The sequence below is a fragment of the Aplidium turbinatum genome, chromosome 16, assembly GCF_918807975.1.
Source record: "Aplidium turbinatum chromosome 16, kaAplTurb1.1, whole genome shotgun sequence".
Classification (NCBI taxonomy): Eukaryota; Metazoa; Chordata; class Ascidiacea; order Aplousobranchia; family Polyclinidae; genus Aplidium; species Aplidium turbinatum.
Genome location: NC_137487.1, coordinates 18,019,586 through 18,044,255, shown reverse-complemented (window position 1 = coordinate 18,044,255; position 24,670 = coordinate 18,019,586). Strand labels below are relative to the sequence as shown.

General features: G+C 36.5%; 3 protein-coding genes across 4 annotated transcripts; 2 read left to right on the top strand and 1 right to left on the bottom strand.

Moving 5' to 3' along the window:
- The first annotated feature begins 5,697 nt into the window (after positions 1–5,697).
- Positions 5,698–10,547, top strand: LOC145785841 (uncharacterized). 2 transcript variants are annotated; one of them, XM_082597548.1, is made up of 10 exons: positions 5,698–6,047; positions 6,283–6,412; positions 6,705–6,951; positions 7,377–7,554; positions 7,724–8,258; positions 8,519–8,705; positions 8,937–9,179; positions 9,373–9,544; positions 9,687–9,835; positions 10,045–10,547. In XM_082597548.1, the coding sequence occupies exons 1-10, from the start codon at positions 5,821–5,823 to the stop codon at positions 10,239–10,241; spliced, it is 2,265 nt and encodes a 754-aa protein (XP_082453674.1). In that variant the 5' UTR covers positions 5,698–5,820; the 3' UTR covers positions 10,242–10,547. The 2 variants fall into 2 exon arrangements, with proteins under 2 accessions (XP_082453674.1, XP_082453675.1); XM_082597549.1 differs by lacking the exon at positions 9,687–9,835 and having other exon boundaries at positions 10,045–10,184.
- A 77-nt stretch (positions 10,548–10,624) lies between these two features.
- LOC145785842 (uncharacterized) lies at positions 10,625–11,987 on the bottom strand. Its single transcript, XM_082597550.1, has 2 exons — positions 11,496–11,987; positions 10,625–11,018 (listed from the first exon to the last, which is right to left on the bottom strand). Exons 1-2 carry the CDS (start codon positions 11,702–11,704, stop codon positions 10,625–10,627), a joined length of 603 nt encoding a protein of 200 aa, XP_082453676.1. The 5' UTR covers positions 11,705–11,987.
- A 6,593-nt stretch (positions 11,988–18,580) lies between these two features.
- LOC145785280 (uncharacterized) lies at positions 18,581–22,963 on the top strand. The gene has a single exon (XM_082596955.1). The coding sequence runs from the start codon at positions 18,581–18,583 to the stop codon at positions 22,961–22,963; it is 4,383 nt and encodes a 1,460-aa protein (XP_082453081.1).
- The last annotated feature ends 1,707 nt before the right edge of the window (positions 22,964–24,670 follow it).

Genomic DNA, 24,670 nt, shown 5'->3' with positions numbered 1-24,670 from the left:
AACGTTGGTACATCACCAACAACGTTGGTACATCACCAACAACGTTGGTACATCATCAACAACATTGGCACATCACCAACAACATTGGTACATCACCAACAACGTTGGTACATCACCAACAACATTGGTACATCATCAACAACGTTGGTACATCACCAACAACGTTGGTACATCACCAACAACGTTGGTACATCATCAACAACAAAGACAATTAGATGGAGACAGTTAACCTTCATAACTTTCCGATCCGAATCTTCAAATCCTCGCACTGACCTAGCAGGTGCGACAAAATAGCCAAGAGACCTTTCCATCGCGTCTTCCACGACACGTCTTCAGGTACAAAGTAGACTGTGAGTTGTGAATTACTTCCGGCTTTATGAGGCAGCTTAAAAGCATATGCAAGAGTACAGAAACAAACATTTGTTCATGTTACCGTGTCACGTTTGTAAGCGTATTTTCATGGCATTGCTTAAACATGAAAGAAGAGAGATTTGAAGGTTTCAATTATTTTTAATGAAGTTAAAATTTGCTGCTACCCTACAGTCTAAACTAAAAGCAAAAGTATGCCGAGTGTTTTAAAAAGCTTAGCCTACATGTATGCATAATGTTAAATACACCAAATAACTATATGACCATGAACGCAATAGCCTACAAGTTGTGAAGAAAGGAGCTTTCTTCGCGGCTATCAGCACAATGCTGAGCACTCACTAGCACTGCGAGTAGTTGCGATTCGCTAACCATAACGGTGTAGCTTCCACGCTAGCCATTCAGACCATCCAATCAACTATAGGCTATGCTTCTCGGCAGCCGAATGTAGTAATCGGCTGCCGAGAAGTATTATACATATATGTAGCCTACAAGTTATTGTTAGTTAGGCTGGAGTATGTTTATTTAGTTTAGTTGAAGGTAGGAGGATGTGTATTTGGTATGAGTTATTAAGTTAGGTAGGAGTAGGCCTATATTTAAATATTGCTTATTTAACAGTAGAAAGTTTTTCATTGTGATTAAAACGTTTAAGATAGATAGATAGATAGATAGATAGATAGATAGATAGATAGATAGATAGATAGATAGATAGATAGATAGATAGATAGATAGATAGATAGATAGATAGATAGATAGATAGATAGATAGATAGATAGATAGATAGATAGCCTAGATATCCTACCAATAGAATTTTAAAGAATTTTTGTAAATAATTTCAAAATGAATTTGAGAATTATCCAATTAAGAAAAATATCCGGAAATGTACCTTAGACTTAGAGGATAATCATTTGTTGCAATAGGCTACTACCACAAATAAAATAATCATGTTTAAGATGACTTTTGACCTTATTGGAAAACTAATCGATATCAGTAAAAACACAAAAAAGTAATTGTTTGTTTTTATCCTGCATTGCGGGAAAGCGGACTTGAGCGCTATGCATCGGTGTACGCCTTCCGACGTACACCTGACCCACGCTGCAGCCGACGGCAATGTCTGTTTCCGGTTGTCTACTTTACTTATGACTTAAATTTGGTACTATCCATTACTCGAAATCGATCACTGGGTAGAGGCAATTATCGTAAAGTTTCTTGCCCAGAGAAACAACAGCAAGTGCGGGTGGCTGGAGTCGAACATGGAGGCTTTCGACTGTGAGCCCAACGCTCTAACCACTCGCCATTGCTGCCGACTAATTGAATCAACTAGACTAGGCTAAAGTAAACTTAATAATTTTCTAGACTTCAAAATTTTTTGTAGTTTTTGGGCTCTATGTTACACATTAAAAATTAGCCAGGATTTTTATATCAAGATTAATTCGCTTTCGATCTTAAGCCTTAGTTTCAGTCAGTTTTGTCGTTGCTGCGTTTTTAGAAATCTTGCTGCATTATGTTCTCAATTTAGGCTATATGCAATGAAGGCCAGAATTAACGATAAACAGAATAAAACTGCTATTCAGACAAAAATATTCAGTAATCTGAGAATACTCAGCATCTAAAAAATAAAGAGCAAATATAAAAAGAAATAGTTCAATAATAGTTGGCCAAAGGTATTTTGTTAGATATTAAGAGTTTTTGATTGGGCCTAAACACCGTAAAAAATGCACTAGTTAAGTTAACTTACAGGTAGACAACTGGGTTGACATTCCCTGTCAAGTATAATAAAAAGTCGTTTCACTCGGAAATAGTAACCTTGAAATCTATTCAAGTAATTGGTAAAAACTTAAAAAGAGTAAAAAAAAATGACTTCAAAATAGCCAATAACACAACTGTTGCATCTTATTTTAAAGCAAATACAATGTTACTTTTCTCTGTAGCCTAACCAAAGAAAAACTTTATGTCCTACCCATACGAAACCTTTATACATCAAATTTTGACATAAACCTCTCTTACATGTGGAAAATAACACAAACTATTTAAATTAGGCAGAGGAGTGGTTGATTTTCATGATTGTTGTTGGTTAAGCACGCGTTCTTGGAAATCTATTGAGGCAGAAAGTTATGTGTAGCCTAATTTACATCCTACATTCTTTATTATCGAATTTTTTTCGAGACAATTCCTGCTTTATTAGTGAAGAGCTGCCTATTTTTTCAAAATATTCTCTGTTTTGGGGTATTGCCTTGTTTTTTTGAAGTGTGTTCTTGGGGATATCAGACCTCTATTGACGACCCTAACCTAAAAGCAAGGCCAAGCTATAACTTAAGGTCTTGTAGCGACAGGGATCATTTTTGAAATTTCATGAGATTTACGATGTCATCACATTACTAACCGGCGTAACCGACTTATTCTTAATGCATTATTCAAAAAAGCTATTATTCAAGTGTGATCCAGGCAAGTTTCTCAAATGTTTAGATTTGTCCATATTTTGTTGTGATAGTGAATTATTCTTTTGTATTTCATTTTTAAAATATTTTTCTTATATAGGCTTGAAAAGGGCTGTATGACTAGCCGAAAACGTTAGTTTATTGTTTTTGTTTTTACAATGTTACATGTAGTGTTGTTGCTGGGTTACGTCTGTTTATTCAAGAAAAAACACAATCGTTACGGTTTTTGAAGTCTTTGGTATGACCCTACCTGAAATCGATTTCATACATACAAGCACAAAAACTGAAGGCGATAGACTAACCACTCCGCCACTGAACTGGTTATTGCAAAACAATATGGAACATTGTGAAAGTTCTTTAAAACGGAAAGTAATTGCGTAAAGCTATTGCTTTTGGAAACCTATTTTAGTAATTTAAATGCTGAATCAGACAGCAAAATCTATCTATTCCACATCGCTTCAACGCCTGTAGACGTTGCATTTACGTAAACCTGACAGATTTTGTCAGCTTTGGATGAGTTGAGCCACAACTAGGAGCCCTCATTTCCTGCTGTTTGCAACAAGAAAGTGTTTTAAACTCTTCTTTGAGTAATTTTAATTGCCTGTTTTTACTTTGATTTTATGAGGCACAGCGCAGAGTCAAGAGTGAATTCAATTTTCATAGCTCAGGCATTTCAATCTCCTTTGCTTGGTTAAATATTTGAGAAGGTATGATCTGCGATAATAACTAATTTGCTTTTAAAGTGAAGATTTTTATTTTACATGTGAAATTGTTTGACTGTTCGTACCAACATCTCTGTGTTTTGCATTTGATAACAAAGAGTCGTAATAAATGCAGGCTGCAACTTGAAGTATCTTGAACCAGTTTAGCTCTCAAAAAAATTCCTTAGCCAAGAAAAAAATAAATTAACACTATCACTGCCACGCTTTTTTGATGAAGTTTTCAGAATTTAGCTTGAACAAGGCTTTAATTTTGAACTGCTGTATTTTGAGAACGATAACTGCTAGAAAAAAATCAAAACATGAAAGTTGTTGCATTTTCAACAGTCTTTTACAGTATGTTTACAAATTTGCGTATTTTCTTTTGAAAATGCCTTAAATGACTAAAATATCTGACAAACTACAAACATTCTGTGTTTTTTTGACTTTTTACGCTTCCGTTTAGATATCTAAAAAAATCTTCAAACTGCGAAAAACTTCACCGATAGATGTCAGGCAATACGTTATGCAGTTATTTTAATAAAAACTTGACTGAGCCAATTTATTAGAGCAATTTCACAGAGTTATACAAAGAGCCACAGTTTAATTCAGTTTGGTTTGTAGAACAGTAAATTTATGACCTGGATTGTAAAAATACTTTAGTCACATTGTGTTAAAATTGTGTTTTCATCAAACACATGTTGTATGATGGTGAATGCCTGGCCTGTCCAGAGCAAATTTCATTTAAAAAACGACTTGATTTCGCTATGAAACGTGCTGGTGTTAGCAAATAAAAGATTAAACAACGGTGAAGGAACTTCAGCTGCTTATCCAAAAGTCGTATTTTGAACTTTGGTTCTTCAACTCAGGTCTTCAATTGTAAAGTGTCTAAAACGGCAGCCACAGCTGAATACCAAGCACAGTAATCTACCAATATGGAATAGCATAAAAGGGAGTTTATTAGATAAGAAGTTTGTTGCATGGGTCCAAACGTTTTTTTTAAGACTGAAACATTTGAACCAAATCTCATGGCTGTTTAAGTTTTGTTAGTTGGACAATTTGTTCAATTTTACAAATCAACTAATTAGCCTAGTTTTTTTTTGCATATTTGAAACCCCCATATTTCCGGGATTTAGTAACAATTTTATCGATAATAGATTGAGTTTCGCTTTTAGCAGCATGATCGTTTCTTACTTCACTATGTAGATATTAATGAGCTGATTTAGCCTGATGCTGCGAGTTTGCTGTTGTGATAGCGAATTGCACTAGCTTTCGGAACACAGTTCCATAGTCATGTGCTATGAGTATGACCATTATTTTTTAGTATCTTGTATTGATTTCGTTTGGTGTTGGCCAAAAGACCAGCAACTTATGCTTCTGTCATACAAACATTACAATAACCACATGAACCGATAGAAAGGTTTGCCAAGTGTGAAAATTTCAACCAATACAGACAGCAAAATTCGTCATTTTTACATTGATTCAACGTCTGCAGACTTGGAATCAATGTAAAAATGACGGATTTTGCTGTCTGAAAACAAAAAAATTATACTGTTAAGTTACGTCATTCCTACGGGGCTGTCTGAATCACCATGCAGTTGGGTTGAATGGGATGTTTGCATCAGGTGATTGAATCACCTGATGCAAACATCCCATTCAACCCAACTGCATTTTGGTAACTGCACTCGGTGTTTAAATTGCTTATCAAAATGATGAATACAATGTATATTGTGAGTTGCTACATATTCTCTCCACCAATTATTTTCTGTGATATGCTTTATAAAAATGTGTTGGTTTATCGTAGGCCCACATAAAATACGGTACAAAATTGGGAAGCTGGAACATTGTGTTCATGCGTTTCTTGAAGCAAACAAGCGTTAGGTTATCTTTTTCTGTACTTAAAGGGCTAGGGACATGATTTTTTTGATTGAGGTTTTTTGGATTATTCTTGTAGAGAATAGTATCATGAACAACCCCTATCAACAAAATTGGTTAAAACAAGCTGAAAGTGTGTGTTTTTATTTTTTGAAATCACGAATCCAACACATAAGGTTTTTGTAGCCCCTTTCCGAAAATGTCTTCGGGAAATTCCCTTTCTACGTCACACCGGTGAATTGATGAACGATTGTAGTTTTTCACTGTTCAGTTCAGTTCAGTTGTTTTTATTCCCAACCTTCACAGCAAAGACAATTACACGACAACATAAAGACATATACTGCATTAAGACAGCTGAAAGCGACGTTTCATTTGCTTAGTTGAGGTTTAGGCTACAAAGTAAACTGTTAATTCATTTGTAAAAGTTATTTGTTGGAGCAAAAATGCCTGGAAGATGTGTTGTTTGGGGATGCAGCAATAATCCGAAGCCTGGGATAAGTGTTCATCAGTTTCCCAAAGATCCAAACCTGTTTAAAAAATGGCAGAAATTTGTTCAACAAAACCGAAAGTATTGGAAGGCTAAAGCAAGCTCACAAATTTGTTCCGTACACTTTGACAGTAACCAATTTGAAGAATCGAGTCTACAAGTACAATTGGGGTTTTCAGGCAGGTAAGTTTCTACAGCCTAGCCTGGGTTAGACTGCATTTCCAATAGTGCTCATTGCTGCATTGCTATACTAAACTACCATAGTGTTATTAAGCTAGACTACCACTGTCACACATTAATTGGGTTAGTCTAATGTCGTTATTTCAAAGTTGATCTTTGATAAGGTTTACAGCAGGACAAGAAAGTTTTTTTTTTTAAATAATCTTGAGAGTTAACTGTAAGATAATTAAACTTTCAGTAAAAGGATTCTCAAGAAACGTGCAGTTCCATCAATTCTTAGCCTGCGGCAAAACGTAGCTTGTACGTCTACGGCTGAACCACATGCAAAGACAGAGAGGAGTGCTGTCAGAAAGCGCCGAGTTCAACAAGTAAATTAGCTACCATAGCTAGCCTATAAATTGCAAACCTACTAGTTATATTCTCTCATACTATTCAGGTTTTGTGTTTATACTACGTGAAGGTTAGTAAATTATCTCGTAGCCTACATATAAAGGTGTTAATGATCAATTTTCTTTTCTACTCATAAGACTGCCTTTAAGTACCGTACTTTTTCTTTAATTAACACATATGTTAAGTTCTATACTGGCATGTCAAGTGCACTGCTGTATTAGTCTACTTAGAGAGTATTTTATGTGGTACTGATGCCAAAAAATATTTCAGCTTTTGCAACATGAAGTAACTACAGTGCATTCGAAAGAAACCCAAAATATTGGTAGCAGCCTTGTAGATCAACAAGTGGTGTCTGTGGAAACAGAGTTAATTGCTGGTCAAAACTCTACTAGTATAACAAAAGAAGCAATTGATGAACAGGAACAGCCTTTGATGATTTATGAAGCCATGTTTATAAATCCACAATGCAAAGTTGCAATGACCCAAACCGTTAATGTTTCCAATACCAGAAGTATAGGTAATAAACTTGTTAAATAGGTTACTAGATGCTAGCCTATCGATGTTAGTCGATTTCATAATCATGCTACACTGCCCAAGGTTTAAAATAAATTATTTTTTCCTTCTTCATCAAGTTGTAAATAACTTATTGTACTGCAGTGAAATATATTGTATGTAGGCTACTGGTAAATTGTTACACAATCCACATGTGCTAAAAGTTTTCAATGATCCACTAAAGTTATTGTAGTGTCATCCAATAGTTAACATTGCATTAAAAGTATCAAAGATTAATGTTAGTGTTACAATGAAAAAAAGCAAATCCTTCATTGAGACAATACCACAGTCATAATACTACTGTAAACATTAGTTAACATAACATACATACTAGTTAACATAATTTATGACTAGCTGTATCAGCCACATTTAATTTCTGCAATGTTTTAGGCATCCAATGCAATGTACCGATAAGATGTAGTGATGCCGCAACTCAATGTGTAATACCGGTAATGGATTTTATTCAATCTTCTACTCCCATCCATAGTGAAAATGAAGAAGACATGCATGAATGTTTGGATGAAGATTACAATGAATCTTATGATTCCATTTCTTTCGAATGTAATGAGTAAGTGATGCATAATATTCTGGCTTGTGTTGACACTTGGAATGTCTAACTGGAGTTCATAGCTGCCTATTGAGCTGGAGTAGGTCAGGTCTTTATTGGCAGAATGCCTCAATTTGTCCAGCTACATCCACTTTGAAACATGTATTGATATTTTCTTTGTATTTTCCAGATCAGAAGCTAATCAAAAATCAATACCGGAAAATAAATATGTGATTTTCCATAGCATGCTCATGAGTTTGTTTTTAATCTGTCAATTATGTGGTAAGGCAGGAGCAACAACTTCCAGTACATGCAAGGGAACACTGTTGGCAGTTAAACAAATCTGCCATCACTGCCGTCAGTCTTACAAATGGTTTAGTCAGCCATTTGTGGGTGGAATACCAGAAGGAAATATTTCGTTAAGTTCCTCTATTTTGTTCAGTGGAGCACTACCTACAAAAACTTTACGTTTTTTGCGCTTTTGGGGTGTTCAGTGTTACGAAAAGCGTACCTTTTTTCGACATCAAAAAAAGTTTTTAATACCTGCTGTCAACCATGTCTGGAGTATGAAGCAACAGAATGTACTGCAAGAAGCAAAGAAGGATGTTAATCTTATTTGTGGTGGTGATGCAAGATGTGACTCTATGGGCCACTCTGCTAAATACGGAAGCTATACTCTGATGGATGTGAAGCAAAACCGTATTTTAAGCATGGAAATTGTCCAGGTAAGTTTACATGTTCTTACGATGCTACTTGCTACAAAATCGTGTCCTGAATTATGTTATGTTGTATTTTCATCTTTCAAAGGAATATATATAATATTGAATGGAGTTACCCACAATTCTGATGTCGTAATTTTGCTATTTCCGCAAATCACAAATGTAATGGAAAGCTCCCCAAAAGTTACATGAGTATTGTATACAACGAATACATGTTTTCCCTCAGTAGTTACTACTGTTCTACCTAATGTAAGACGTGTGTTTAGAGTAATGAGGTCAAGGGAAGTTACCACATGGAATTAGAGGGATTGAAAAGGTGTCTCCATACCCTTTCTAGTGCTGGAGTCAACATATGCACATTGATTACGGACAGACACCTGCAGATACAGAAGTGGATTAGGGAGGATCATGAAGAAATGACGCATTACTTTGATATATGGCATGTTGCAAAAGGTAAGCGCTAAACATTGAAGCAAAGAAAACCATAAAACGATTAACGATCTAAACAACAAGTTTAACTCTATTAGTCTACTCATTTTTCATGTAGTTTAGTTTGTGCCAAAAAAGATCTTGCTAAATGCATTAGTTATTGCAATGTGAATGGAGCATTTAGTGATCTAGTCATTCGTAAACCATTTTATACTGCAGGCAACTCGCTAATTCTGTAAATTTCCTTTGGTTAAGGTCTTTCGAAAAAACTTGTTGCTGTAGAAAAGAAGAAGGGATTTGAGCTTGTTTCGAAATGGCGACAAAGCATTATAAACCATCTGTATTGGTGTGGTTTGACAAGTGATGGAAATGGTGATTTAGCTTTAGCTAAATGGGACTCTCTGCCAAATCACATATGTGACATCCACACTGGACACAGTGAGTTATTTCCTTCGTGCTTACATCTGCCACTTGCGAAAAGGAAGTACTTCACAGCAGGTTTGTTCTGTACTTATTGTCTTTATTAACCTCAAGTGTGATTGCAGTAACATAAAAGAAGGCTGTTTCAAAAGCATGCTAACTGCTTATATTCGCTCAGTGTTGGATAAAGTACCTTGTGCAATTTTCGACTTGGCTTTTAAGTGTTTTAAGTTGACATGTGAAGTTTAGTAGCAAGACTCTTTATTTTCAGGATCTGAATGTTATGAAGCTTTGACAGGATTGTTGGGAAGCAAGAATCTACGAAAAGATGTCACGAAATTGTCCCCGGAAGGGCAGACGTTTTCCATAGAGGCCTACCACAGTCTTGTCAATCAATTTGCACCCAAAATGTTTCACTTTGGTTATGCTGCCATGAAATGCAGGTAAGCCATTCAGCAAATATTCTGCCTAACCATTGTTAAAGAGGCTTTTAAGAATGTAATAAGCCTACAGAGTTATAATGCAATGAGATTGCTAAAAAACAGCTTGTCATCGTCAGTAATCAACGCTTATGTTTAACTTTAGATTGTTACTTGCGGCCCTTCATTACAATGAAAATAGTAGAAAGGAGCAAGCTAAAACAAAAGACGGAAATTTGCAGTTTTCTCTTTCCTTTCCAAAAGGCAAAGGAGGTTCTCACACGCTAAAAAAGATAATGCAAGAATGTACCTTCAGTAAGAATACATGTCTTCTAAAATTGAAATATGTGCTAAAGTCTACTTAAACAACCTAATAGTGCGTTTATTCGTTTCTAAAACTCATAAGCATTTGCTAGTCCCTAAACACTCAGCCAGCTATTCTTCGACAGTTGCAGCTGCTTGCTTCGGTTAAATTACGCGATGAACATTGACTAGAAATATATTTTATAACCCTTGCTTTGCAGGTTACGTTGCTGAACTTATAGCTGAAGTGACTTCAAGAGTTGAAGATGCTAGTAATGACATTCCAGAGGAGTTGTCATGGGAAACCCCTCCTCCTTTATGTCACAATCTCAAGCGTCCAGATAAACAGAGTGTCGTCAACAATCATATATCGCGTTTTCTTACAAGCGCACCAGTTAATAACAGTGAAAGTTCATAACCTTATAGATGTACTTCTGTGTTTTTTGAATGTACGCCGTACAGCATATTATTTCATATTTCGCTTTCGTTTGGGATTGGTGGTCGTATTAGTTTATCTTTCATTGATTTCATTTTTCACCATTGCCATTTCTTTGACTTATTGCTTAATACCATCGCGGACATACTTAACCGCTATAAAGTAACTTACAATGCAACATAAGTTAGTAGCCTATTGCACCATATTTGTATCAAACTAGATAACACACATTGGTGAGTCTTGTAAAAGTACTTTATTAAGGGGGCGAAACATTACGTATTAAACAATAATATCGATATAACCTAAGACTTGATATGGCTTCTTCAGAAGAAGCCATATCAAGTCTTAGGTTGTTCTTCAGGTATTTACAGTTGAAATCCAACGAAATCGTCCTCATTGTTTTGGAGCGAGAATTGGGTTCTTATACAAGTCACGGCGCATGCTGGAAGAACCACTCTAAGGTTTCGACCAAGGTACCCCCAACACCAACGGGCTAATTGCCTATATGCAATGTGCCTATGGCGCTTATGTTCAGGAGCCCCATGAACTCCATACTGCTGCTTGTACTGCAGCCAGGCAATTTCTAACACATCCACATTGAGACAGGCTGCCTGAAACCCAGGGTGCTCTGTTATGCACTTTATTTCGCAGCCATACGTCTCCCGTCCTTCTCTTACTTTTTGGGCAATGCACTCTATTTCGGTGCAACACCTGCATTCCGCTACTGTTGGAAGGATATCGCAGTTGTCGCACTTGCACCTGTAATTTTATAAAAAAAAAATCAAATTGCAATAGCCATACGGCATGCATATCACTTGTGTACTGTGGTGTTAAAATAAACACTGTTTTGATATCAGTGTAAGGAAGTTTTCTTAGAAAGGCACTAGATCTAAAGGTGGATGAGAAGAGGAAACGCGGTCGTCCAAGAAGTGAAACCTGGTGGGTAACGCAGTCTACTACCGGTAGGCCTACTTATAGAAATGCTTGGGATGATTACCGTAATGGTCGCATCGATGAAAAGGAATGTTTATAGAAGGCCACATGTTGTTATATAATAACTTCAAAGTAAATTGAGTAGCCTAATATTGCGCAATGCTACACAGCAAAAAAGTTATTGCCTTTCCCACAGTTTAAGCCATTTATAGGCCGCAGACAAATGTTTGTTTACAATTGGTATCTATATTGTGTAATGCTAATTAAATTTAGTGTGTAAAAATACAAACGCTGACAACATACCAGTTTAAGCTGTTCGTTCGAAGCTCAATATCCGAATCCATTGCTTCACATACTTCAATCTCCTCTTCTGAGCTGCTTGCCAAAGGCTCGAACATGTACGGTTGAACATGGTCGTGATCAGATTGCATCGGAAGATGTTCATTTCCAAAGTCACAAAATACTTCAGCCTCTTCATCAGAACCGCTGCTAAAATCTTGTAATGTCTCCATACCACGTTATTGAAACAAAATAACTTCACTTGCTGCTTGTCCGAATTACTTATTTCTGCAGTGCGATCTGACATCGATGCGAGAGAATTCCCGGTGAAACGTCATCGCTCAACAGTCGCCTTTACGCAGTGACGCGTGTCGGATCGTCAACTATCAGAAAGTGAAAATAAAAGGCCCTCAAAGCACCCCAAATACAGCTCAAAAAAACTTTTTTTTTTCAGGCATTCTTATTGACCACGTATAAAATCAGAAAATCACTTTTGTAGAAAAAATTTTTTTTCATGTCCCTAGCCCTGGTACAACACAGCATTTAAAATCACAAAAACAAAGTAAAAAGCATTTTTGGTTAGGCTATGCAACTGATTCTGGCAGTTGTTGGAAGTGATTTATGATTAAGAATCAAAATACCTCTAGAAATGAAGAAATTATCCGTTAGAGATAACCTTACTCTTGGTTGAGAATTGGTGGGCCAGAGAGCAACAGTATTTTTGCCACTTCAAGGCGTGTGTGCAATGTCTATTAGTTAATTAACATATTTCCATGTTCATGGTCTGCTGCTTACCAGTGTTGGCGTTTGAAAATCCAATTAAACAACAGCGTAGCTGTTTTTTCTTTTAAAAGGCTTCTTGCATTTTCCTCTGACTTCACTACTAAGTGAAGAAAAAATTATGTTGCGAAAGTAAAATTTTTGTTTGTATTTTATTTTGTATTTCTAGAACAAGTGAAGAAGCACCTGGCAACTGAAAGTTTTGACTCGTTTGCAGGAAAACATGTTTGTGTTGTTTTAGCCTATCTTAGCCAGTGATAAAAGGAAAGCTCAGAACCATAAACCTTTTGATTTGTTTTGTTTAGCAAGATAAGTAGTTTCAGAGAAAATTAAAGATTTTTTTGAGTCTACAGGCCAACAGGTTAACTTAATTTATTTAATTAAAGAATATTTAAACATTTTGATGTCCAGAGTTTAAGATGGGAAAACCTTACAAAGTTGATAGCTTTTCAATCTTTTGGCAACGACTTCCAGTATTTCTAAAATTGTGAAATACCACAACAGTTGCGCAAGTGTAAAGTTTATCAGCAAATAATTTCTTTGATAAAATTAGTCAACACTTTATTACCCAGTAGAGTAGGCTATATCACAAGTTAGAAAATGCTTCATCTTTAATGAAAAGCAGACTAGGCATAAAAATCTTGTGATCTGGCATCAAACGTTAGAGAGGAAAAATGAATTTACCGAATTAGGCAAAATTGACTAACATCACAAAGTTAAATTACTGGTACCTTAAATTTAAAAACAACAATAAACTAACCAAAAAATCTGATCACATCATTTTTTGATTACATTAACCAGACGTTCCAACCATTTTGCTCTTACATTTTTGAAGAGCCATTATGGACCTGCTTGGAGGTGCATGCTGCGCAGTGCGCAAGTTAAAACAATAAACTATTTGTGGTTTTAATGAAATGGTAGGCCTATCAGGCTATTGAAAATTGTAACAATTTATTAATGTATAACGAAGGTACCTAAACGAGTGAATTTGAACAGTGGCAACCCAGACAGTAAATCAATTTTTTTGACATTGATTCAACGTCTGCAGACAGAGAAATGACGGATTTGGTGACTGGCAAGTGCAAGTTACAGATCGGTTTTCGTTTCAAATCTGGAAATTGTAGTTAATAAAACAGCCACGTACCATAAATGATACAATCGTTCTGGACTTTTGTATCCAATGGTGGAAGTTCAGTTAAAGTTTTACAAGAAATTGTTGTGAACCAGTTCGATTTAATTTAGCCAAACACACGAACTTGAGAAAGGATCATCGCAAAGACTCTAGACTGGAGGTACACTTTGCTTCTTGGGTGTAGATTTCATCTACCAATTGGGTGAATTATGCACTGAAAAAAACACACGAAGGAGTGAATTTATCTTGAGATGATTAAGAGTAAAAAGGTTAAGACCCTCTGATTGAAAGCGATATATTCATATTCTAACGACTACTCAGGTAACAGTGCTTATTGGGAAAACTAAACCCATAAAACATAGTCGTACACATATCGAACTTAAGACTGGCATGGACATTTTTGGCATTAACCTTCAAACTGCAAGATGTTGGAATGTATTTGCTTTTATGCTTCTTATCCGAATTTTACTGGGAAGATGTCAAATCATGAATTGCACAATCCAAACAAGCTTTTATCAAAATGGCCAAAATACTGAAGTCAAACTCAATCTCTTTGAACACTAGAATAAGAATTATACATGTGTACGTTTGGTTAGTTCTGCTAAATGGCTGTGAATCTTGGACTACATGCCCGCAGATAGAAAAGAAGATCAACAGTGCTGAAATTCGGTTCATAAGGAAAGTGATGGAAATTAACTGGATGGATAAGATCACTAACGAAGAAGTGTGGAGACGCTCTGGGTGCACTCCTGGCGTCCTCATCACAACTATCAAAAAAAGGTAAATGACATATATCGGGCATGTTTATCGTAAGCGAGGAATAGAGCACTCGGTAATGATGGGGCGACTTTCTGGTCATAGGCACCGGGGGCGTTCACGTTCGGAAATTTTTCATGGACAAACATGGATTTTTTAAAATTTGATTAGAATAATGGGCGATCGAACGTTGAAGAAAATCACAGTAGCCGACGCCATATTTAGGCATGGCCGATGATGATGATGATCCGAATTTTATAAGTGTGTTAATTGTCGGCATGTAGCTTGCTTTTCTACCCAAATAGCACTTTAAGTACGTTTTAACGTTTGAACCCTTTTAAGTTTTGCAACCTTTTTTCAAGTCATTTGCGTACTGGGGCAACGTTTATTGTACAGCAAATGAGTGGATATCCACGGTAGCTGGTACTATCTTTCCCAAAGCGACCATTTGGACAATGAATAATAAGCCAATTTAATAATAACAATAATAATGGTGTTGCAAGCACAGTAGTACTTTTTCACTTTTCATGATAAATTACATAACAAAAGTGACCAGTCAATTTAATTTAAGACAAGAAAACCACTTGATTTTCTGAATTTTTCACGCAGATGGTGAGCTACGGAATACAGTACGTTGAATTAACATAGTCCACAATTCAGATGCAGGCTATGGGAGATGTTGCCTGAATTGCTGCCTCATAAACAACAAGAAGAAGAAGATGCAGGCTACTAAATGGAGTTGTGTAACAAGCATCAACTCAGCAGAAGATCGAGAGAGGCTGAGGCTCCTTCAAAACTCAGAAAAATTTGCTTTTAATTAGAATCGCGTATTCACATAGTGAAGTCTTTACAGGTTACGTAAGGGCATGCGGGTTTAGGTGAGTGTGATTTAAACAAAGTTAAAACAAAATTTTACGGTTGTGTGAAAGTCAGAAAAAGCACAGAAAATAATTTATGCTCATTTTGTTGGAAAATCATTGCAAAAAACAAAAAACGCAAAGAAGCTATGGTAAAAATCTAATATGCGAACATACACAGATATATTTTACGACATGAATGTGTTGTAAGTCTCCTCCTTTGTAATAAGACATCGGAAAAAAGGTTTGAAAAGTTCAAACAATATTGGCGTGATCAAAACAAACCATCTTTGCATGTAGGATACATAGCACAATCAATTGATAGAGAAGGCATATAAATTTTAAAAAATACAAAATAAATAGACATTTTCAAGCCATTCATTGAGCAGAAGCTGCTTTATTTGCACACACTGACATAGCCAGTATACAGAAGAAAGCTTGCATCAAAAGCTGTTTACTTTCTTTTTATGCTTGGCTATCTTTTTACGTTGTGCCCAATGGTAGAGCGCATAGTCAGGTTGGTAACCATTCAACCGGTTTGCTGAAAACGTAGTTAAGCGTCTCTAAATCCCTAAAAAAATAGAATAATTTTCGAAATTTTGAGGCTAATCAACCCATTATGTCAATGATAAGCTACTTAGTCACGTTCTAGCGATCTTCTTCTTGGGTATGAGGTGGTGGCAATCACGTTATTCCATCCAGGCGGTGCAGCCATTTGACTGTGTTGCTATCAAGCGCGGTAAGGTTAACATTCTCATTTTGAGGTCCGTAAATGGAGCAATAAAGAATGCTGTGTTGTGCGGTTTGGGAGACTGATCCACATACACAGGATGACGGTTCGGTCAACTTGCTTCCAAACTTTGGTTCAAACTTCTATTGAAACATATTATAAATTGTTGTGTTTTTAACTCATTCAACAAGAGTCATACAAAAGTTTTCTACTTGTATTCAAAATCGCAAGAATGAAACTATACTTTCAAAAAGGCGTGAAATCAAAATATATTGTTGAAACAAAACAAGATGCGCTGATTAACAAAAACGCAAAAGAGAAGACCTAGGTCCTAGGGGGAACGAAAGCAAGGTACATTGTTTCAACGAAAACAAACCAAAATACACAACATAAATAGAACGTCCCACACCAGTGCAAAGACAAATGAGCTTTACCCAATCTTTGCAGGATAACTCTGATCCTGGTGGGATATTAGATCACGTTCTCTATGGTTCACGTTCTAGCGATATAGTAATAGGCTACCCAAAGCTTTTCAACAAGACAAGAAGAAATGTAGGCTAAATAGAAAATTCAGTATTACCCTGCGTGTAAAGTCTTTCAATCATTTCAATTTTAGTTCAAATTTCCTCAACGCATGCTCAAAACTTTTTGAATTTTTGTATAAATTTTCTATTTGTTTGCGATTGCAGAAACGTTTTGGGCAACTTTCAGACTAATCTGAATTCTACCCATGAACGAACTTCCATCAAATTCGTTTTAGGCAAAATAAATTATTCACTGTAATCTTTATTTGGTTCCTTCCTCGTGGCGAGAGGTGGCACAATAAACTTCTTATAGCTTATTTAAAGTTCGATTAAGGCAGAAAATATAAAAATGTTCAAAATTCTCTGACTTTGCTTGTCAGGAAAATCTTTAGGTCGTTTTACGTTGTTTGTAAACTAGATCACTTTTTCGCTTACGAGAGACCATTGGGCCTGGACAACAAAAAAACAAAAACAAAACGGAAATGGCTTGTAAGAAATATCTCCCTATTCAAACAGTATCAATATTTCCCTAATTAACACAAAAAGTTTTCAAAGCTTTGTCAAACAAATCATTGAAATATTTTGTCAATGAAAACTAATTTTTAGTTTCGCAAGACCTTAAACCAGAAATTTTCACTCCAGCTTCTCCGAAAGTCAAGCTTATGTCATAGCTGTAGTCTATGCATGGCAATAATGTTATGGTTTTATTTATTGTCGCTATACAACTGCTATGGTCCATAGCGACCAGGATCATTTTCAATTTTATATGAAGTTCACGATGTTATCACATTATTACCCGACTTATTTTCACTACGTTATGCAAGAAAGAACACAATCGGTACCGTTTTTAAAGTCTTCGGTTTGACCCGACCTAGAATCGATCTCAGATCTACCAGCAGTAAAGCCAAAGGCGAAACTTCTTGACCACAGCTCGTCTGCGTGCATGGTGCATGGTGACGTGCATGGTGAATTACAAGTATGAGACTTTTCGAAGGTGATGGCGATACAGCTGTTGCGCTTGGTGAAGAAAAACCTAATTTTCAAACTCATTTGGTCGGGAAAAGTGCCACACCTTCTGTAATCCTTTTTTGCAAATTTAATTTTTGTAAGCAAGCTTTAGTGTTTTTGCTCAATGTGCAGCAAAAAAATCCTCATCTTCATAGCGTGTAACAGACTTGAGAATTTTGAAAACTGCAAACTATCTCATTACAGAAAACAAAAAAATTCTCATCTTCATAGCGTGCAACCGACTTGAGAATTTTGAAAACTGCAAACTATCTCATTACAGAATTCTACAGTAAATTTATCTAACAGTTACTCATTTGCTTGTATTGCTAGTTGAAACAGCCCAAGCATCCTTAAATTTTTTCAAAACAGGCTCGCTCTTCACTCTTCACAAGAGCTGTTTAGAAGAAACTTTGAATAGACTGAACGAGATATTGTGAAAAGCGGTTTAACAAAGAAAGTATTTACTAAGAAAATTAATTTGAACCAAAATCAAAACAAAAATTTGTCTAAAAAAACAATGTTTCTTCACTTTTTTTGTAATGAAGTTTTATTTTGGATGCCACAAGCTTGAACAATTGCATACACCGTCAAGGGACTACTTGAAAATTCAATTTCCAGAGCTTTGTGTGTTCTGGAATGCTCGTGCGGTGCAAAAACACAAAGAGACAAAATTTTGTTTAGATTTAGTTGTTACTGCCAATTTTCTTAAGTTAAGCCCTCTGCGTTCATTTGTGACTCGTTTGTTAATATTTGGATTTTTTCTCTTTTGCCGACCACTGTACTAAAAAAGCCACCTGTTTTTGTTTCTCTTTTATATTGTTTGGCCTCTTTCGCATATGCGTTTGGCACCTGTGGTCTGTTTTCGTTAAATCAGTAACTTATTAGTCGACGATACAACGTCAGTTTTCATTGAATTATACAACCATTATGACCTATTCGTTTTTCAATAATTGTCAATCCTTGAGAAAGGGAATTCGTAAATTGTACTGTAAATCGATTTGTTTCATTCTACAAAATTGCTTTTCTCTGGACGGTCGCAAATTAAGAAATCTCAAAGTTACCTGTGTTTAAAAGATTGTCTAAAAACGCACATTAAAAGAACACAAAAAAACCAATTCAAATTCATGTGTCGTGTTGTTGGAAGCAATCTAGACAGAAGAAACTGACCAGGCAGTTCAATAGAGCAAAGGTCAACGACAAACAAAATACGTCACTGTAACGTAGCAATCAAATAGACAAAGCGGACGTTACATTCAGTTTTTAGACATTTCAATCAAGAAAGTCGTCGTTGTTGACAGTGAGCGAAGTTGAATGCCAAGAAAATGGCAACAAATTCTGTAAAGGCGACAGACGTGGCAGATAAATCAAATGCCGAAGAATCAACAAATCCAGAACCCCAAACATCAAAGGTGACAACAAGATCACAATCAAAAATGCTCTACCAAGCAGAAAATGGCAGTCTGCACCCAAGCGACAGCACCAGCAAAGTTTCCAGCAAAAGCCGCTCCTCTACAATGAGCGCTAAAATTAAGAAGGCGGTAATATTAGCTCGATTGGAATCACAAAAAAGGATCTGCGAGTTGGAACAAGAGCAAGCGAAAGCAAGGGCAGAATTTGAAACAATGGTCCTAAAACAAAGTCAGCTACGTGAAGAACAAGAAAGAAAATTCCTGCAACAAGTCCAGGAAGCTAAACTAAAGGCAGAGCTCCAAGAGACAATTGCCCAACTTTCGGAAGAATCGGAAGAAGATGCTGGTGAGCGCTATAAAATGTCTAAAGACAATGTTGATATAAACGGACAATTTCAATCGAATTTAGCAACTAATGTAAACAATAATTCTGTGTATCCTATGTTATCCCAATTAACGTTGAGTGGCGTAGAAGCCAGGTCTAACATTCACGAATCTATTGTCGTTTCAAACAAAATTAATCCTTCACAAACAGTAACAAATAAATCGTTTGTGAGACATGAGCCGAGTACGTCGTATGCCCAGACCCCTGTACTAAATCAAATAAACAATAATCAATCAGTAAACTCGAAACAAATTCCAAATATTACTATCAACCCGTCCCCACTGTTGTCTGTAGAACCCCCAATCTTTGATGGAAATTCTGCTGAATACTGTGGTTTTATAGACGCATTTGATACGTTAATTGATTGTAATTTCACAGAGCCTAAACGTAAACTTTTTTATCTGTTGCAATACACCAAAGGCTCTGCGCACACTTTGGTAAAAGGGTGTCAATACATGCTTCCCCACGAAGGTTACACAAAAGCAAGAGCTTTGCTACAACAAACCTTCGGTCAAAAATTTCAAATAGCTCGCGCATGTGTTGATTCCGTCATAAACGGCCCATCTCTTCAAAATTCTAACAAGGATTCTCTAATCAAGTTCTCTTCGGAACTAACTTCCTGCATATGTACTTTGTCTGGCATGAATTACTTACAGAAAATGGACAACATGGATACCATAACAAAAATAATAAGACGCTTGCCAAGTGGCTGGTATTCTAGCTGGTTACGCGAAGTTGACGTAACTTTGCATGAAAGAAATCAAGAAATAAGCCTTTCAGATCTCTCACGGTACGTCTCGCGCAAAACGAGAGAAACGACCAATTTGGCATGCGATATTCTAAAATCTACTAAAAAACAATTCGATGATTCCAACTCCAAACGTAGGAGCAGCGTAACCTTTGCAACGCAAATAAAATCGTCGAACCATGAAAGGACATGCCATCTGTGCAGAGATAAACATTTTCTCAATCAATGCAAACAATTTCGAATGATGAATATTGACCAAAGGCTTAAATTTGTAATCGACAACAAACTCTGCAAGTGCTGTTTAAATGCTGGTCACTGGGCATATCAATGTAAAAGGAAGGACCCTTGCATAAAACTAGGATGCACTGAACGCCACACTACTCTCTTGCATCCCCCAGATGCAACACAAATCACCACAAATATCACACCTAAAGACACAACTCAAAAAATTAATATCAATCAACCTACACAAGCAATACGCAATGGGTTTGTCAACACACGAACAAATTCTCGCAGTCTGCTTCCCATAATCCCAGTAAAGGTTCGCCTGCAAGGAAGTAATCAAACTATCACTACACAAGCGTTTTTGGACAGTGGAAGTACAACATCTTTCATAACAAATGATTTGATAGAAAAGTTGCAAATTGCCGACTGTCAAGAAACTAATATTTGTACCATCACGCTAAACAACACTGGCAAACGTAACAAGGTAAAGGTGGTCACAAATGTCGAAATGTCAGATTTTGACGAAAACAAATACATTTCTCTAAGCTCTCTTTACTCCACTTTTCAAATTCCTGTTTCAAATACAGATATTCCTACCCTAGAAGACACTAAACACTTTCCAGAATTTGCAAACATCTCGATTCCCGATGTTGACGCAGAGGTAGGACTTCTTATCGGCAATGACAATCCGTACGTTCTCCAACCACAAGAAGTAATACAAGCAAAAGGTGGCTATTATGCCATCAAAACGGCCGTTGGCTGGCTAGTGAATTGTCCTAACAGCAAACAGGATCAAAGTAAAACTAAAAATTTCTTTACCAAAACTTCTACCCATCCAATGTGCGACATGTGCTTTGACGCTGTTGACTCAATTGTTAACTGTAAACCCGAATTATCTGTTCAACAAGCTCAATTCATGAAATCTGTTAACTCTAGTATCAAACTTTTGGAAGACTCGCACTACCAAACTCGACTTGCACCAATGAAGGCAATGACGATTCCTCGATTGGAGTTATCAGCTGCTACAATCCCAATTAGCTCTGAAAAAATACTACAAAGAGAGTTAAAGGCATCTTATCTTAATAAAGAGTCAATTTTTTGGACCGACAGCACAACTGTCTTGCGCTATCTCAACAACTCAAACAAAGCGTTTCATACCTTCGTCTCAAATCGAGTTCAACAGATTAAAGATGCTTCAACAATTTCCCAATGGAGATACGTTCCCACTAAATGTAATCCTGCTGATCATGCTTCAAGGGGTCTCTCAATTCCAAACTTTCTTCAATGCAATCAATGGAAAAACGGCCCTGAATTTCTATGGAAACCACAATCTCAATGGCCTAAGCAACCAAAATTTCTCGAAGTCGTGGACAATGACCCAGAAATTAAACAACCAAAGCAAACGTGTTTTGCAACCCAAAGCGAATCCCACTTTCTGGAAGATCTTTTGGGTAAGTATTCTTCTTGGTACAAGCTGAAAAGAATCGTTGCTTGGCTTTTCCGTTGTAAGCATAAATTTCTGACTTTAAGACTGACTAACCTTGCAAATAAACAAAATGCCCCAGCACACAATCTTTGCTTGTCTCCAGATGAGCTCACAAAGGCACAAGACTTTATTTTTACCTTTGTTCAGTCAAAACACTTTGCCAACGAAATCAGCCAACTGAAAGCACAAAAGCCATTAAACAACTGCAGTAGCTTAATAAAATTCGACCCTTTCTTAGAAAACAATTTACTAAGAATTGGTGGCCGCATCAAAGCTGCACCTCTCAAACACGATGCAAAACATCAAATTATCCTTCCAAATCGCTCCCAAATAGTTCCTCTCATCATTCAAGAAACGCACGACACATTTGGTCACAGTGGCAGGGAACACGTCCTGTCTGCCCTGCGCGAAAATCTATGGATTATAAAAGCCAATTCAGCAGTCCGCAAGGTTTTATCCAAATGTGTTGATTGCCGCAAAAGAAGCGGAAAACTCAGCACACAAAAAATGGCTGATCTTCCTAAAAACAGATTGACACCAGACAAACCTCCATTCACCTATGTTGGTGTAGACTATTTTGGCCCATTTATTATTAAAAAGGGTAGAACAGAACATAAAAGATACGGTGTCATTTTTACTTGCCTTGTAATAAGAGCCGTACACATTGAAATCGCAAACTCTCTTGACACTTCATCTTTTATACTCGCTCTACGACGATTCATCGCAAGAAGAGGGCAAGTAGAAGAAATTAGATCTGACAATGGTTCAAACTTTGTTGGTGGTGAACGAGAAATGAGAGAAGCCATCAAATCATGGAACAACAGTCAAATCGAAGATGCTTTAACACAGAAAAGCATCAAGTGGATCTTTAACTCTCCAAGTGCATCCCATCATGGAGGTGTGTGGGAAAGACAAATCAGATCCATTAGGAAAATCTTATCAGCTATCTGTAAAGGCCAAACTTTAACAGATGAAACGCTGACTACCTTCATGTGTGAAGTAGAAAACATTATTAACAGTCGTCCACTTACAAAATCGTCAGACGATCCTAATGATATGGAGGCTCTCACACCGAACCATTTGCTTCTTCTAAAACAGCAAATAAACCTTCCTCCAGGCTCATTCACAAACAAAAAAGAGCTTTACTCTCGAAAACGCTGGAGACAAGTCCAATACATGGCCGACGTCTTTTGGACACGGTGGGTAAAAGAGTACTTACCTTTGCTCCAGCAAAAACAAAGGTGGACCAAAAAATCTCCTAATCTGACTGTGGGGGACATAGTTTTAATCGCAGATAACACACCCCGAAACAATTGGCTCATGGGTCGCGTAATTCAAACGTTTCCCGACAAAAATGGCATTGTCCGTAGCGTTAGCGTTCAAACTAAACAGTCCTTGATTGTCAGACCAATTCAAAAGTTATGCTTGATCGTTCCTGCAAAACCAATGTAAATTTGTGCTGATTTTGTTTTCTCATGTTGTTTATACCTGTGTATTTGAACAAATGTACGAGGCCTTAAAGGGGAGGGAATGTTACTGCCAATTTTCTTAAGTTAAGCCCTCTGCGTTCATTTGTGACTCGTTTGTTAATATTTGGATTTTTTCTCTTTTGCCGACCACTGTACTAAAAAAGCCACCTGTTTTTGTTTCTCTTTTATATTGTTTGGCCTCTTTCGCATATGCGTTTGGCACCTGTGGTCTGTTTTCGTTAAATCAGTAACTTATTAGTCGACGATACAACGTCAGTTTTCATTGAATTATACAACCATTATGACCTATTCGTTTTTCAATAATTGTCAATCCTTGAGAAAGGGAATTCGTAAATTGTACTGTAAATCGATTTGTTTCATTCTACAAAATTGCTTTTCTCTGGACGGTCGCAAATTAAGAAATCTCAAAGTTACCTGTGTTTAAAAGATTGTCTAAAAACGCACATTAAAAGAACACAAAAAAACCAATTCAAATTCATGTGTCGTGTTGTTGGAAGCAATCTAGACAGAAGAAACTGACCAGGCAGTTCAATAGAGCAAAGGTCAACGACAAACAAAATACGTCACTGTAACGTAGCAATCAAATAGACAAAGCGGACGTTACATTAGTAATGAAATTTATTTCAATCTTGCACTAGTTGGAAAGTTTTTTTGCTCCGAATATCTATAACTAGTGGTTTCAGGATCAGAAAGAATCAGTCGTCGTGTCATATTTAAAACAACAGAAGAGTGCCAAATCTTAAAGGAACCCGAGGACAACTGAACCTAACAACCATTAGAAAAAACAAACTAAAGCACACACGTAGATTGACGCCGAAAGAAACATACTTATAATACGACTGAACGGATGATGATGACTTATACAAGGGCAATTTATTATTTTCACACAGAAGTAAAGTGGTCGCAGCAACTATAAACACAAATTGCAGAGATAAATAAGTTATACCACATAGCAGCTTAATACCTACATTAAATTGTTGATAAATCATTGTTTTGAATGTAAATAAATTGTCTCGTGTGGAAAATATCGTCATGAGGAACATAAAAAAGACGATGGTGATATACCTTGATGAAATCAATGAAATTATTTGTAATCACCAGTGAAAGCTGGAGTGCTTTTGCTAGCGCCAGTGTGAGATGGAGTGTCTGAGTTGTTTCGATTCTTTTCAAATCAACTTAACTACAGTAAATACAGTATTGTAATGACAACGAAAAGCCAAGCGGTCTTTTGAATGTGAACTGTATAGTATGCAGTACGTCTACAGCAATTGAATACAAGCCAATATACATATTGCTTTTGCAGCAGTGATAAAAATATACCTGATGAATGTGATATTGTGCAACATTGTTTGCAGTTATGGAAGAACAAAACTAACGATATCGAAATTTACAATAGTGGAATCTGGAAAGGCAAGCTTACACCAGCATATGTTACACAAATCAATAACTAGAGCGATAATTAGACCTACACTAACTATGAGAAGGAAGACAGTTACAGCATATGGTGTTAATCAAATTGATTTTGAGTTGTAAATGCTTTTGTGATTTACTGCAAAATATTAAAAAAAATTCAATTTCAATGATAATAGTTTGAGGGAGATCATTTGACACTTTGACTACACGGAATTAAATGGTTTGTTGAGTCAGCTTTTCGGAGAAGTAGGAAAAA